Source organism: Brassica rapa, chromosome A03, assembly GCF_000309985.2.
Source record: "Brassica rapa cultivar Chiifu-401-42 chromosome A03, CAAS_Brap_v3.01, whole genome shotgun sequence".
NCBI lineage: Eukaryota > Viridiplantae > Streptophyta > Magnoliopsida > Brassicales > Brassicaceae > Brassica > Brassica rapa.
The window spans coordinates 23,310,282-23,323,984 of record NC_024797.2 but is presented as its reverse complement, the minus strand read 5'-3'; the positions used below and the strand labels follow the sequence as shown (position 1 = coordinate 23,323,984).

The following is a 13,703-nucleotide window of genomic DNA, read 5'->3' as shown; positions in this document are numbered from 1 at the left end:
CTATCATCTATGTTTCCAAACAAACTTCTTTTTAAAAACTGCAATCTATTTTTCCAAAAGAACCTCTTTCTAAAGCTGTAATCCATATTTTATTATCTATGTTTCCAAACAAACCTAATTTGTACTTGAATTTTAAACTTTTAATAAGATAGATTTGTATTCGAGTTTTAATAAGATAGATAGATAGCCACAATAAGCTAAAATATTTATGTTTACAATATAACTTGAATCTTGTCCATACAGCACCATCGATATGCCATATTCACCTTCCTTATATCAAGATGAGCTAGTCATTGTTTCGTCCTATATCCATAACAAACCAAGTCATATTCACCTTCTTTATGGCAAGATAAGCTAGTCATTATTTCACCCTATATCCATAACAAACCAAAAAAATCACAAAAGACAACATTTCTTCAAAAAAAAAACAATTAAAACTTTCCATGTTTATTTTCAAAAAAAAAACTTTCCATGTTTATTTAGAGAAAAATGGTAAAATATTTACTTTGATATTTTCATAACCTGAGTTTAAAATTTATTTGCGTAGCCACAGCCTCATTCTAGCTTCCTCCTCCTATGAATAATCTGCAAATAGAAAAACTTCATGCTGAACAATACATAAAGAATAAGAGAGTATTACTTTGAGAAGCAGAGAAAGAACAAAATAGCTATCTGAAAATTATATAGAAGAGACAGTTTGAATGTGTGTCATGACAGTAAAAATCGTGGAATTAACTTTATAATTGGCTCTGATTTTTAACCATTGTGTCAGCAATAAATTAGCTTCTTTTTTTTTTTGAAAAACATTTTCCACATGTCAGTATATTAGTTTGAGAAGCAGGGGAAAATATGTTTGAAAAAAAGTTTATAATAAAGCAATATTGATTACCCTCAAAACTTAAAAAAAAATGATAAAGAGATGAAACGATTGACAATAAGAGAGAGCAAATAAAGAAGAAATAGTTATTTGAAGATTATATAGAAGAGACAGTAAAAATATTGGAATTCTTAGTGGTAAGAGGCAGTTAATTTTTTACAGTTGATTAACTTTGTAATTGGCTCAGATTTTTAATTTTTTTTTTGTAACAACAAGATACAAATGACCATATATCGTATGAATATGAAGTTTCATTTACTAGACATTCATATTATATATTAATATAGTTTAAAATTAAACTATATAACATAGGAAAATACTTAAATATGATAATTTCTAAATTTGTATTGAATAAGTATTGAAACCGTAATATTTTTAATTTTGAAATTTACATTCAAAAAATCGCACAATAAAAATTTTGTGTTATCATATGAGTATGAATTCTCAATAATAAATATTTATATTAATATATCTATATTAAAATATACTATATATATATATATATGTCTATGTCATTGAAATTTAGTTATATACCATATAAAATAAATAAAATAATTGTTTTGATTAATTTACCAAAAATTATCGTAAATAAACAAGATATATTATTTTGATTTATATCTTTACTCTAATTTAATCATATACATAATACATAAATGAATATAAATAAATAATAATAGATAAAAATTAGTTTTATATATAACATTCATCTCACGCAATTGTGCGGGTCGTAAACTAGTTATTAATATATAGAAGTTTTTTTGTAAAAGCTCTGTTATTGGTATATCATACATATTATTAATATTATATATAGAAGTCCTTTTGTATATTTCATAAATATCACAAAATCATATCCTACACGTTTAGCAAATCAAACATATATATATTATTCTCACCATTACACGTCTCACATGTTTGCGGAATCAAGCAGCCCGGAGGATCCGTCGTTATATTTATTCTTACGTAGTCAACCAATTAACACGGTTCCATCTCTTATTCGACAGGCTGTGTGGCATGGCAATATCATAGATATCTTCTGGCCAGAAGCAACTCTTTTGTTATATATTATTATCCTATTTATGGAGTTTGATGTGTTGTACCCTTGAAGATCGTTTTCTCCCAAAATAGTTGGGTTGAATATGATTTAGTGTCTGACATGCCATGTTCCACTTTCCATGTTATCTGGCAGTTGAATTTTCAACTGCTCTTCAAATCAAACCCGATTCTTGGTAAACTATATCTTGTTTTGAAGCAGACAAGAACTACACTAAATAGGTACTTACTTTCAACTATAAGTAGTAAGAACCCTCGTTGATTCCAGCCGCAATCATTGAATCTTTTCTCCAAATCATAGAGAATCTCTTCAAACACTGCACCATCTTTTTAATAATTTTTTCAACGCTCACCCAATTTTTTAAATTCATTTATTTTCTTGTTTTGTTCAGAGTTGATCCATGCTTGTGGGGCTTCGCATTAAGACCTATAACTTCGTGAAGCCCCCACTTGGGTCGTGAATCTTGTGACAATATCTCTATATAACTTCTTCTGTAACGTAGAATATTTTTGGGAATATTTTTCTCCAATAATGACAAAGCCTCAAATAGCTGGAGATGAAAATGGTAATGTTGGTGATGAGGAGGTTCGCTCTCAGTGGGCTGCTATTGAGAGATTACCAACGTTTGGAAGGATCACTACTGCTCTGTTCTGGAACAGAGATGAACAAGGAAGAAGAAACGAGAGACGAGTCATGGATGTTTCTAAACTTGAGGATCTTGATAGACATCTCTTTATTGATGAGCTCATTAAACATGTTGAGGATGATAACCTCAGGTTATTGCAGAAAATCAAAAACAGAATCGATGAGTAAGTTTCAAGGTTCAAGACAATGTTTTTTATTATGGTTCTGTTCCTTGTTTCACGTTTATATGTTAAGAAAATGTAAATATTATTGGTCTCTATTTTAATCTCATATATATTTTGTAGGGTTGGTCTCGAGCTACCGACGATTGAAGTGAGGTTCAGTGATCTTTTTGTGGAAGCAGAGTGTGAGGTAGTTTATGGAAAGCCCATCCCAACTCTTTGGAATGCTATTGCAAGCAGACTATCTGTAAGTGAGATTGTATCCTTTTTATTTTCCACGTTAACATCCTAATTCTGGACTTCTTGTAATTAATTAATAATATGCATAATGGTGATTTTTGTGACAGAGAGTCATGTGTTTAAAGAAAGAAAAAAACATAAGCATCTTGAATGGCGTCAGTGGTATCGTAAGGCCTAAAAGGTAGAGTCTTGCAACAACACTTCCTCATTAATTTTTGCTTTCTTTACAATGACAGAAACGTTTTGGTTTTGTTTTTGTTTGTTTGCAGAATGACTTTGTTGCTTGGTCCTCCTAGTTGTGGTAAAACCACTCTACTACTTGCACTAGCTGGAAGACTCGACCATTCTTTGAAGGTTTGTTTTTGTTAATTCAATCATTAAAACAATGTATATGACTAAATGAGTTGTTTTGTTCACAAATCAAATGGGTTGCTTCCACCTTACAGACTACAGGAGACGTTAGTTACAACGGTCACTTATTATCAGAGTTTGTTCCTGAGAAAACATCAAATTATGTAAGTCAAAATGATCTACACATTCCAGATATTACTGTGAGAGAGACACTCGATTTTTCAGGAAGTTTTCAAGGCACAGGAAGCCGTTTAGGTGAGGAAAACAATTATTCTTGTGTTTCTTTTTTTTTTGCTGAGTTCTTGTTGCATTAAACTTCTGTGATATTAACAGAAACTATGAAAGAGATTAGTAGAAGGGAGAAACTGAAAGGAATAGTTCCAGATCCTGATATAGATGCATACATGAAGGTAAAAATCTATAGTGCTTTAATATGAATATAATAAGTAAATCCAGTTAGAAATAATAAAAATCTAAATCATGACAGGCAGCTTCTATTGAAGGTTCAAAGACAAATCTGCAAACTGATTATATCCTAAAGGTATGGTACTTTCAGAGGTTTTTTCTCTTCAGAAGTTATTTATTTTTATTTTTTTTTTGAAACACTATCAGAAGTTATTTATGCTTATGCATCTGTTTTATTATTACTATCAGATCCTAGGGCTCAGTCTCTGTGCAGATACACGCGTTGGAGATACTTCAAGACCAGGAATATCTGGTGGTCAAAAGAGAAGATTAACTACAGGTAACTTAAGCATTCACATGCACATTGGTTCTAATGTCTTTCAAGACAAACTTCATATTTGGTATGTATCATTTATTACTGCAGGTGAGACGATCGTAGGTCCAATCAAAACTTTGTTCATGGATGAAATATCCAATGGTTTGGACAGCTCAACAACGTTCCAGATTGTTTCTTGTCTCCGACATTATGCACTTCTGTCTGAAGGAACAATAATGGTTTCACTGCTTCAGCCTGCACCAGAAACGTTTGAGCTTTTCGACGATGTGATTCTTATGGGAGAAGGAAAGATAATCTACATTGGTCCAAGGGATTATATTTGTAGATTCTTTGAGGATTGTGGATTTAAATGTCCAACTAGAAAATCTGTGGCTGAATTTCTTCAGGAGGTTATCTCAAGGAAAGATCAAGAACAGTATTGGTGTCACATAGACAAACCATATTCTTATGTATCCATTGACTCATTTATTGAGAGGTTCAAAAAGTCTGAGCTTGGGTTACAACAACAAGAAGAACTCTCCAAGACACTTGAAAAGTCTCAGGCTCAGAAAGATGCTTTATGCTCAAGAAAATACTCACTTAGTAACTGGGAGATGTTAAAAGCTTGCTCAAGGAGAGAGTTTCTTCTGATGAAACGAAACTCTTTTGTTTATGTTTTCAAGTCTGGACTCGTAAGTTTGTCTTCTTTACCAGATATTCTATAATTGTTTTACTATTACATACTAAATCTACTTTTACCTTTTTAATGCAGTTGATTTGCATTGGATCTATTACAATGACTGTTTATTTAAGGACTGGTTCTAAAAGAGATGTTATCAATGCTAATTATCTTATGGGTTCTTTGTTCTTTTCAATCTTTAAAATGCTTGCTGATGGACTTCCAGAACTCACACTTACAATCTCAAGGCTTTCAGTGTTCTACAAGCAAAAGGAGTTGTACTTTTACCCTGCTTGGGCTTATGCAGTTCCTTCAGCTATTTTAAAGATACCCATTTCATTTCTTGAAGCGTTTCTCTGGACCTCGTTGACATATTATGTCATTGGTTATAGTCCTGATATTGGCAGGTAACAACATTCACAACATGTTTTGTACAATTCAAGAAATTTATCTGCTAATTCAATTTAATTTTCTTCAGGTTTTTTCGCCAGTTCTTGATCTTCTTTGCTTTACACCTTTCATGTATATCGATGTTCCGTGCTATAGCTGCCACTTTTCGAGATTTTGTTCTTGCCACAACAATGGGATCAGTCTCTGTAGTGCTTCTCTCATTATTTGGAGGATTCGTCCTTCGAAAACGTATGTTTTGTTACTTGAAACACACGTTTCATAATAGGTTTTTGAAGATTCTTTGTAATGATTTTCTTTTATATTCCAGCGTCCATGCCTGCTTGGCTTCAGTGGGGTTTCTGGTTGTCTCCATTGTCATATGCTGAGATTGGTCTAACCTCAAATGAATTTTTATCGACACGGTGGAGTCAGGTAAACCAATTCTTTAGAAAACTTTCACATTATTCTAATTAATTTTTAAATCATTATATATCCTTATCATTCATTATTGATTTGTACCATTAGGCAACATCTGGAAACAGAACGTTAGGGGAAGAAGTTCTTGATGCTCGAGGTCTGAACTTTGGTGATCAATCTTACTGGAGTGTATTTGGTGCTTTAATTGGCTTCGCATTCTTCTTCAATATTGTATTTGTACTGGCTTTGACATTTCTAAAGAGTAAGTTCACAAAACATCTTTTATATAATATATGAGTGATAGAAGTTAGTATACGCATATGAGGACTGATCTTTTCCTTAAATTTCAGCTTCAAATAGGTCTCGTGCGATTGTATCTGGTGATGATAACACTCAAAGTTCAGGAAGCCACAATAAGTCTAGTTCTAAAGTTGCTTCGCAGTCCAAAAATGCATTACCTTTCAAGCCCCTTACTTTCACATTTCAAGATGTCTGTTATTTCGTCCAGACTCCTCAGGTAATCTGAGTTATCTAAAACTTCTTTGAACCCATTTAACAAAAGACAAAGAGTTTAAAATGTGTTGTGGTGTCTCTTGGTTTTGGTTAAAAGGGCAAGAAGGTGCAGCTTCTCTCTAACGTTACAGGGGCCTTCAAGCCTGGTGTTCTCACTGCTCTTATGGGTGTGAGTGGTGCTGGTAAAACGACTCTGATGGATGTTCTTTCTGGAAGGAAAACACGCGGTGACATTGAAGGAGAGATCCAAGTAGGTGGTTACCGTAAGGTTCAAGAAACATTTGCAAGGGTTTCAGGTTACTGTGAGCAGTTTGATATTCACTCTCCCAACTTAACCATAGAGGAGTCCTTGGAATACTCTGCTTGGCTTCGACTTCCTTCTAGCATCCACTCAGAAACAAAAAGGGTAAGCCATTATTTGAAAACAAAAATTATTATATCCTTTTAGCTCTCACTTGTCTGAGAATTTTCTTGATTTTTCTTATAGGAAATAGTCAGGGAAGTTCTTGAGACGATAGAGCTGGAGGACATTAAAGATTCCCTAGTAGGACTTCCTGGAGTTAGCGGGTTAACAACAGAACAACGCAAGAGACTGACAATAGCTGTGGAGCTTGTTGCAAATCCTTCAATCATATTTATGGATGAACCAACCACAGGACTAGATGCAAGAGCTGCTGCAATTGTAATGAGAGCTGTGAAGAACATCGCAGAGACTGGTAGAACTGTTGTTTGCACCATTCACCAACCGGGAACTGATATCTTTGAAGCATTTGATGAGGTAACAATAGTGAAAATAACACACATCCCCTTTTTTTTAAAAACTATTTTGTAAGAGTACATTATGCAACTTTCATCTGCAGCTGGTTTTGATGAAAAATGGAGGAAGGATTATCTATCATGGACCTCTTGGAGAACAATCAAGCAATGTTATTGAATATTTTATGGTAAGTTTTCATTAAATATACTAAAACTGAACTAAATATTTATAAAGTATGGTTATCTTTCTTTATTTACAATAGTAATTTTCAACTGCAGAGGATTCCTGGAGTTCCGAAAATGAAAGAAAACACTAATCCAGCCACTTGGTTACTAGACATTACTTCTAGATCATCAGAAGACAAACTTGGTGTTGATTTGGCCCAAATCTACAAGGAATCTTCTTTGTTTAAGTAAGTATATCAACACTTAAAATGTTGTTTCCTTGAAACTTGCTTACCTTTGTTTTTTTTAGGGAGAACAACATAGTAATAGAGCAAATGAGAGGTACATCTTCAGGAACAGAAGAACTAACCTCCTCGACGCGATATGCTCAAACGGGTTGGGGACAGTTCAAGGCATGCCTATGGAAACAACACCTCTCTTATTGGAGAAACCCTTCCTACAATCTCACTCGCATCCTCTTCATGTGTCTTACCTCTTTGATCTGTGGCGTTTTGTTCTGGCAAAAGGCTAAGAAAATGTTAGTCTCTTCCCTATCATTTTTCTTTTAAGTTTCCTTTTTCTCAAACTTTATGGTTTACCTTTCTTCTTTGGCAGAAACACTCAACAAGATCTTTTCAATGTATTGGGCTCAATGTACACGGTGGTTCTTTTCACTGGAATGAACAATTGTTCTACAGTGTTGTTCTGCATTGCAACCGAAAGAAATGTCTTCTACCGCGAAAGATTTGCTCAAATGTACAACTCATGGGCCTACTCCCTTGCACAGGTTAACACATTTTCCTCAAATCAAATCCATACAGAGAGTAATAGATAAACTGAAGCCTAAACTTTTATAGGTGTTGGTTGAGATTCCATACTCATTGGTCCAGTCTATACTATGTGTGGTAATCTTATATCCTATGGTTGGCTATTACTTCTCGGTGTACAAAGTGTTCTGGAGCTTCTACGCAGTCTTCTGCACGTTGCTCATTTACAACTACTTTGGCATGCTTTTAGTCGTCATCACCCCAAACATTCACGTTGCTTTTACTCTCCGTTCGGGCTTTTACTCAATGGTCAATCTCTTCGCTGGTTATGTCATTCCAAAACCTGTAAGTACCTCTGACCAATATAAAGATAAAAAGATACAAATGCATGAGAGTTTTGTTGATTGATATGCAGAGCATTCCGAAATGGTGGATATGGATGTATTACTTGAGCCCTACGTCATGGGTTTTGAATGGATTGCTCACATCTCAGTATGGAGATATGGAAAAAGAGATAGTAGCATTTGGAGAGAAGAAGAAGGTTTCAGATTTCTTGGAAGACTATTTTGGTTTCAGACATGATTCTTTGGTTCTTGTAGCTATCGTTCTCATTGCCTTCCCCATTCTCTTGGCTTCTCTTTTCGCATTCTTCATCGGTAAACTCAATTTCCAAAAGAAGTGATTTACTCTAAATGTTTCGTTGGTAGGTTAAGTAATGTTTTGGAATTTAGAAAATAAATAAGTTAAAGCTTTCTTAATCTGTTATACTTGTGCCTAAGAGAATCAACGGTTGAATGTGTGACATTCAAAGAGAAAAGTGACTCACATGACGAAAAAGAAAAAGAACTTTGAATGGAGTATGAGAAACATCATTGCCTGCACAATCATATATACAGAGCAATGATTTATAGCAGGCTTCCGTTGGCAATGGTTCATAGGTTCAGTATGAAGAAGAGTGTATTGGCATTTAGAAAACTCAGGTTCAGTAGATTTAGTGAACAAAACGTTTTTGGAATCCTTTGGTAATGGTACACAATCATATTTCAAAATGGAGAGAAGAGACTTACATGTCCCTAGCTTTTTGCCAAAAGAGAAGGCCATATAACGTAGAGTTGAGGAACATGAAGACTAGGTGAGTAAAGAAGGGTTTCTCCAATACGAGCAATGTTGTTTCCAAAGGCAAGCCTTTAGGTGAAACAACACAACTCCTGATCAGAATAGGTGTAAGAAACGTTAAAACATATCGGAATGAGTTTAACTAGGGAAGCTCTTACGTCTAGATGTGGGCTACATGAGTCATGACTATATTTATTTAACAATCACAGAGTATTTGAGGCACTTGTTTAATTTTTGTTACAAATACTCATATAAAAGTATCGTGATTAATGCAAGTATAAGGTGTGGCAAAAGAAAGTAAAAGGATTCAAAATAATACTAACTGTTACGTTGTCCTATGCAGTTGATATTATTCTACACTTTCAAATTTTAAATTAAATGTTTGACGTCAGAAAAAAATTGCCAAGAAAAGAAAAACAATGTTTTGGCTACACTAGCAATAGTTGCATGATTGCATTATAATTTTGTAAACCCAAACGGCTAATTTCATCAAAAGTCTTTCTCATTTCGTGTGTTCACATTTACACCAGCCAACGGTAACCAAAGAGGCTTGACACTGATATTTGAAGTTTGGCAAACGACAGAGAACAAAATTGGAAAATCTTCCAAAAATATATATTACTTTACTCTAAAACAGTTGCTATGTATATTTACCATTTTAAACAGGAGTAATATCTTACAAATATACTATCTACCACTCCAAAACATTACCTACGCAAATTTAAATATATACTTAGTAACTAATCAACTTTAACAATGAAATAAGAAGTCAAAAAGAAGAAATCCACTTTCAGATGACTATAATTATATATTTTGTTATATGGTAAACCTAAATATTACTTGACAGTCTTGGCTTGACATGGTTACTTATATGGCAAATTCACTTGGTTCAAGTTCATAATTGTCATCACTGATTCTATTGATTCTTCGTCAATATCGTTCTGCCTTCTAGGTGACGTGTTTGCGAGGAAACCCCTTAGAATTGTTTTATCATTGTGCCACTTCTAAAAATTTAAGGTCACATAGTTTATAAGGATCAACAAAATATGCAAGTGGTTGATTACTCACACATATGATACTCAGCATGCTTTGGTTGGTCAATTGATTTCTAATGTCGAGGTTCATGCAGTAAATAATTACTTTATTCAAATTCGTATATATCAATCTAAACGCAAAACTACATATAAGCCAAAAAAAAAAGAGTATTTACAAATCATACATGGATTTCAGTAGTTGTATATCAAATAGTATAATCATTATCAACCCATAATTTCATATTAATGCATTATAAATTCGATTCAAATCATGTTTATAAATACAAACATATTGGCTGGTTTCTCTCGATCTGTACACGTATCATGTCGACGTCAAAAAGAAAACATTTCACGTATAGTGGTAAGTTTCCTCGTAACGACAAGCACATTTGTAATAGATTTTTCTTTCTTTATTATTTTTATAAAAGGAAGAAGAAAGTCACAGAGATGGAACATGATTCTCCACTTTATCACCCATTCGTTGCTCTTCTTTTCCACTTTCCACTCTTGTCTTCTTTGTTCTCCTTCTTCTTACTTAACCCATAAGCCACCAAGCCAAAACAGCTCAACACATACACACAAATGGCTTCTCCCCCTCCTCTATTCTTCTTCTTCTTCCTTATCTTCCTCTCCGTCGTCTCCGCCGTCAAATTACCTCTCTCTCCTTTCTCCCACTACACAGACCAATCACCCAACAACGACGCTCACCTCGCTCTCCGCCGTCTCGCCGATTCCTCCATCGCCAGAGCCCAACAGCTCAAACAACCCACCTCCATCAAACCCCACGAAGATTCCCTCTTCGCCTCCTCCGCCGCCGCCGTGAAATCCCCTCTCACTCCCAAAAGCTACGGCGGATACTCCGTCTCTCTCAGCTTCGGCACGCCGTCGCAAACCATCCCTTTCGTGTTTGATACCGGAAGCAGCCTCGTCTGGTTTCCTTGCACCTCAAGGTATCTCTGCTCCGGCTGCAATTTCCCGGGCCTAGATCCGACCCGGATCCATAAGTTTGTCCCTAGGGACTCTTCCTCGTCGCGGGTCATCGGGTGTCAGAACCCGAAATGCAAATTCCTATTCGGATCCAATGTTAAATGCAGAGGATGCGACCCGAGTACCCGTAACTGCACCGTCCCTTGTCCACCGTACATTCTCCAATACGGATTAGGATCAACGGCTGGGATTTTACTATCCGAAAAGCTCAATTTCGCGGATCTAACCGTACCCGATTTCGTCATCGGATGCTCTATTCTCTCGACCCGACAGCCCGCTGGTATAGCCGGGTTCGGACGAGGACCCGAATCGCTTCCTTCGCAGATGAACCTCAAGAGATTCTCGCATTGCTTGGTCTCCCGTAGATTCGACGACACGAACATGAGCACCGATCTGGATCTGGATACCGGGTCGGGTCATAAAACCGGGTCGAAAACTCCGGGTCTTAGCTACACCCCGTTTCGAAACAACCCGAACGTCTCCAACAGTGCGTTTCTTGAGTACTACTACCTCAGTCTCCGGCGAATCTTCGTCGGAAGCAAGCGCGTGAAGATTCCGTACAAGCTCTTAGCGCCGGGACCCGACGGAAACGGAGGATCCATCGTCGATTCCGGATCCACGTTCACTTTCATGGAGCGACCCGTTTTCGAGCTCGTTGCTGAGGAATTCGCGGCGCAGATGTCGAATTACAGCAGAGAAAAGGAACTGGAGAAGATCACCGGACTTGGGCCGTGCTTCAACATCTCCGGCAAGGGATCAGTGACGGTGCCGGAGTTAACGTTCGAGTTCAAAGGTGGAGCGAAAATGGAGTTGCCGTTGTCTAACTACTTCACGCTTGTCGGAAGCGTTGATAACGTTTGTTTGACGGTGGTTTCTGATAACACCGTTAGTTCCGCTGGTGGTCGGAGTGGTCCGGCGATTATTCTCGGGAGCTTTCAGCAACAGAACTATCACGTGGAGCATGATTTGGAGAATGACAGGTTTGGGTTCGCGAGGAAGAAGTGCAGCCCGTGAGTTTCCAGGGGGTGGATTTGGAAATTTGACTCTTAAAAATCAAACCAATTTATGATTTAATTTCTTTTCCAGATATATAAAGTTGTTAAATGTTTAGTAACTACGAGAAATATATGAGAAATTATATATTTAAAATCAAACCAACATATAAAGTAGTAAAATTTTGATTTGTAATTAATTGGATGCTAAAGTTGTGGAAGATGGAAACTAACATGTGAAGCATATAGACTGTGTGCATTATCGAAAACAAAAGAAGATGGATGCTCATACAGTGATACCACGTCGATGTCCATTGGCAAAGAATAACCAAACCAGCTCATTATTTTTTTTTTTTTTTTAACCCAACATCAACTTATCGTTAGCCAAATGTTTTGATACAAACAATTGTGACCACAATGCCTCAAGAGGCTTTAACCATAATGTGATATATGGAAGTAGATGTAGCATCATCTAAGATCACTTATTTGGATCCTACATTGCCTCATCTAACTACCTATCACTTTGACCACCATGGAAACAAATTCACTTTACCAAAATGGTGAAAATGAACTGTCCCTTAAACCACTAATTACACGAGCATTGACTAAAACTGAAAACTAGACTTAACAGATGAATTCCAAACTAAGACCTTGCTGGAGATCACCACTTAATTGACATTCAGAACTTGGATCATACCAACTCAACGCCAAGGCGCATACTTCACCCTCAAGTCCCGTCCAGATATCAGTCGTACTCCAGCCTTATTATATGGATTCCAAGCCAAAAGAACCACATAATGAGAAGATACCTTAGTTGCAGATTTCTTTTCAAACACAGAAACGGGTTCCCCACCAAACTGGTGCGTAAACTGCCACACAAGACCTTCCATCACGAGTTCCTAGTCTTGACTCCAAAACCGAGCCGCCGGAACAGAGCGAAACAACATCTCCAAGAGCATGAGTTTCAGTTCTTCCGGAATGAAGAAAAGACGGGTTCAGATGTCGAATCCAACCGGAGCTCATCCACTAACGCCTGCTAAAGAACACTGAAGCTCGGAGGAGAGCGACGACGGCACAGATTAGACATCTACGGAGGTACACGGAGCGACAAGGGGAAAATAGCTCCATCCAAAATCCAACCCTAAAAGCCGACCTCCGATAACGACACCTTCCTGACTCAACTCGCTGTGACTCCAGAAACTCGGAAACCGCACTACACGGCCAGATCTGAGATCTGAAGAGCCGAAGAAGCCAGAGTTCACACGCATCTCGCTGAGGGGAAGGGACGTTAACGAAGGCAAAAGGAAAAGGAGAAAAAAAGAAGGTAAAGGGTGACTCTCCGGCGACGACACAGCGACAACGCCGCCGGAGAAACGCGGCGGGCTAGGGTTTCTACTGACTCTCTCTCTCTCTCTCTCTCTCTCTTTTTCCTCACTTGTGGACTTTTTCCAAACCAGCTCATTATATATTCCACTAACTATAATACTATTTTAATAAAGTTTTTGATGTGAAACAAACATATAAAAAGTGAATATCTATGTGTGCCAAAAGTAAGAAAAAGTGGAACATTTTTCTTTCAGTTTCGAGGGTTCAAATAAAAGGATATTGTAGATATAATATACCCATAACAACATTTTATGCATTTTCTTTTTTTTGAAGAATGTTAAATTTATTCAAACAAAAAATGCCTTTTTACAAACTAATGCAGCTTGATTCTAGAGTTTTTGTTTTGTGAAACCATAAAAATAAAGCTTAATTCTATGCCCGTGAATCAAACCAATTTGCCATTGCTTGGGTTAGATACTTCCCTCCTTTCCCACGAAGTGAGCTTATTCTGTTTC

General features: G+C 36.5%; 2 protein-coding genes across 2 annotated transcripts; both read left to right on the top strand.

Moving 5' to 3' along the window:
- Nucleotides 1–2,420: 2,420 nt before the first annotated feature.
- Nucleotides 2,421–8,498, top strand: LOC103860769 (ABC transporter G family member 42). The gene is made up of 22 exons (XM_009138436.3): nt 2,421–2,737; nt 2,858–2,981; nt 3,082–3,155; nt 3,244–3,328; nt 3,421–3,580; nt 3,659–3,735; nt 3,813–3,866; nt 3,980–4,070; nt 4,155–4,738; nt 4,819–5,132; nt 5,204–5,364; nt 5,444–5,547; nt 5,641–5,794; nt 5,883–6,049; nt 6,143–6,451; nt 6,533–6,823; nt 6,906–6,989; nt 7,081–7,214; nt 7,277–7,504; nt 7,582–7,753; nt 7,824–8,078; nt 8,149–8,498. Exons 1-22 carry the CDS (start codon nt 2,460–2,462, stop codon nt 8,413–8,415), a joined length of 4,167 nt encoding a protein of 1,388 aa, XP_009136684.2. The 5' UTR covers nt 2,421–2,459; the 3' UTR covers nt 8,416–8,498.
- Nucleotides 8,499–10,048: 1,550 nt separating this feature from the next.
- LOC103860768 (probable aspartyl protease At4g16563) lies at nt 10,049–12,058 on the top strand. Its single transcript, XM_009138435.3, has one exon. It carries the CDS (start codon nt 10,466–10,468, stop codon nt 11,882–11,884), a length of 1,419 nt encoding a protein of 472 aa, XP_009136683.1. The 5' UTR covers nt 10,049–10,465; the 3' UTR covers nt 11,885–12,058.
- Nucleotides 12,059–13,703: the final 1,645 nt, after the last annotated feature.

Coding starts and splice junctions, on each gene's coding strand:
- LOC103860769 (XM_009138436.3), top strand. CDS start 2,460: ATGACAAAGCCTCAAATAGCTGGAGATGAAAATGGTAATGTTGGTGAT. Junction 3,156..3,243: donor GGTATCGTAAGGCCTAAAAG/GTAGAGTCTTGC, acceptor GTTTGTTTGCAG/AATGACTTTGTTGCTTGGTC. Junction 7,505..7,581: donor TGGCAAAAGGCTAAGAAAAT/GTTAGTCTCTTC, acceptor CTTCTTTGGCAG/AAACACTCAACAAGATCTTT.
- LOC103860768 (XM_009138435.3), top strand. CDS start 10,466: ATGGCTTCTCCCCCTCCTCTATTCTTCTTCTTCTTCCTTATCTTCCTC.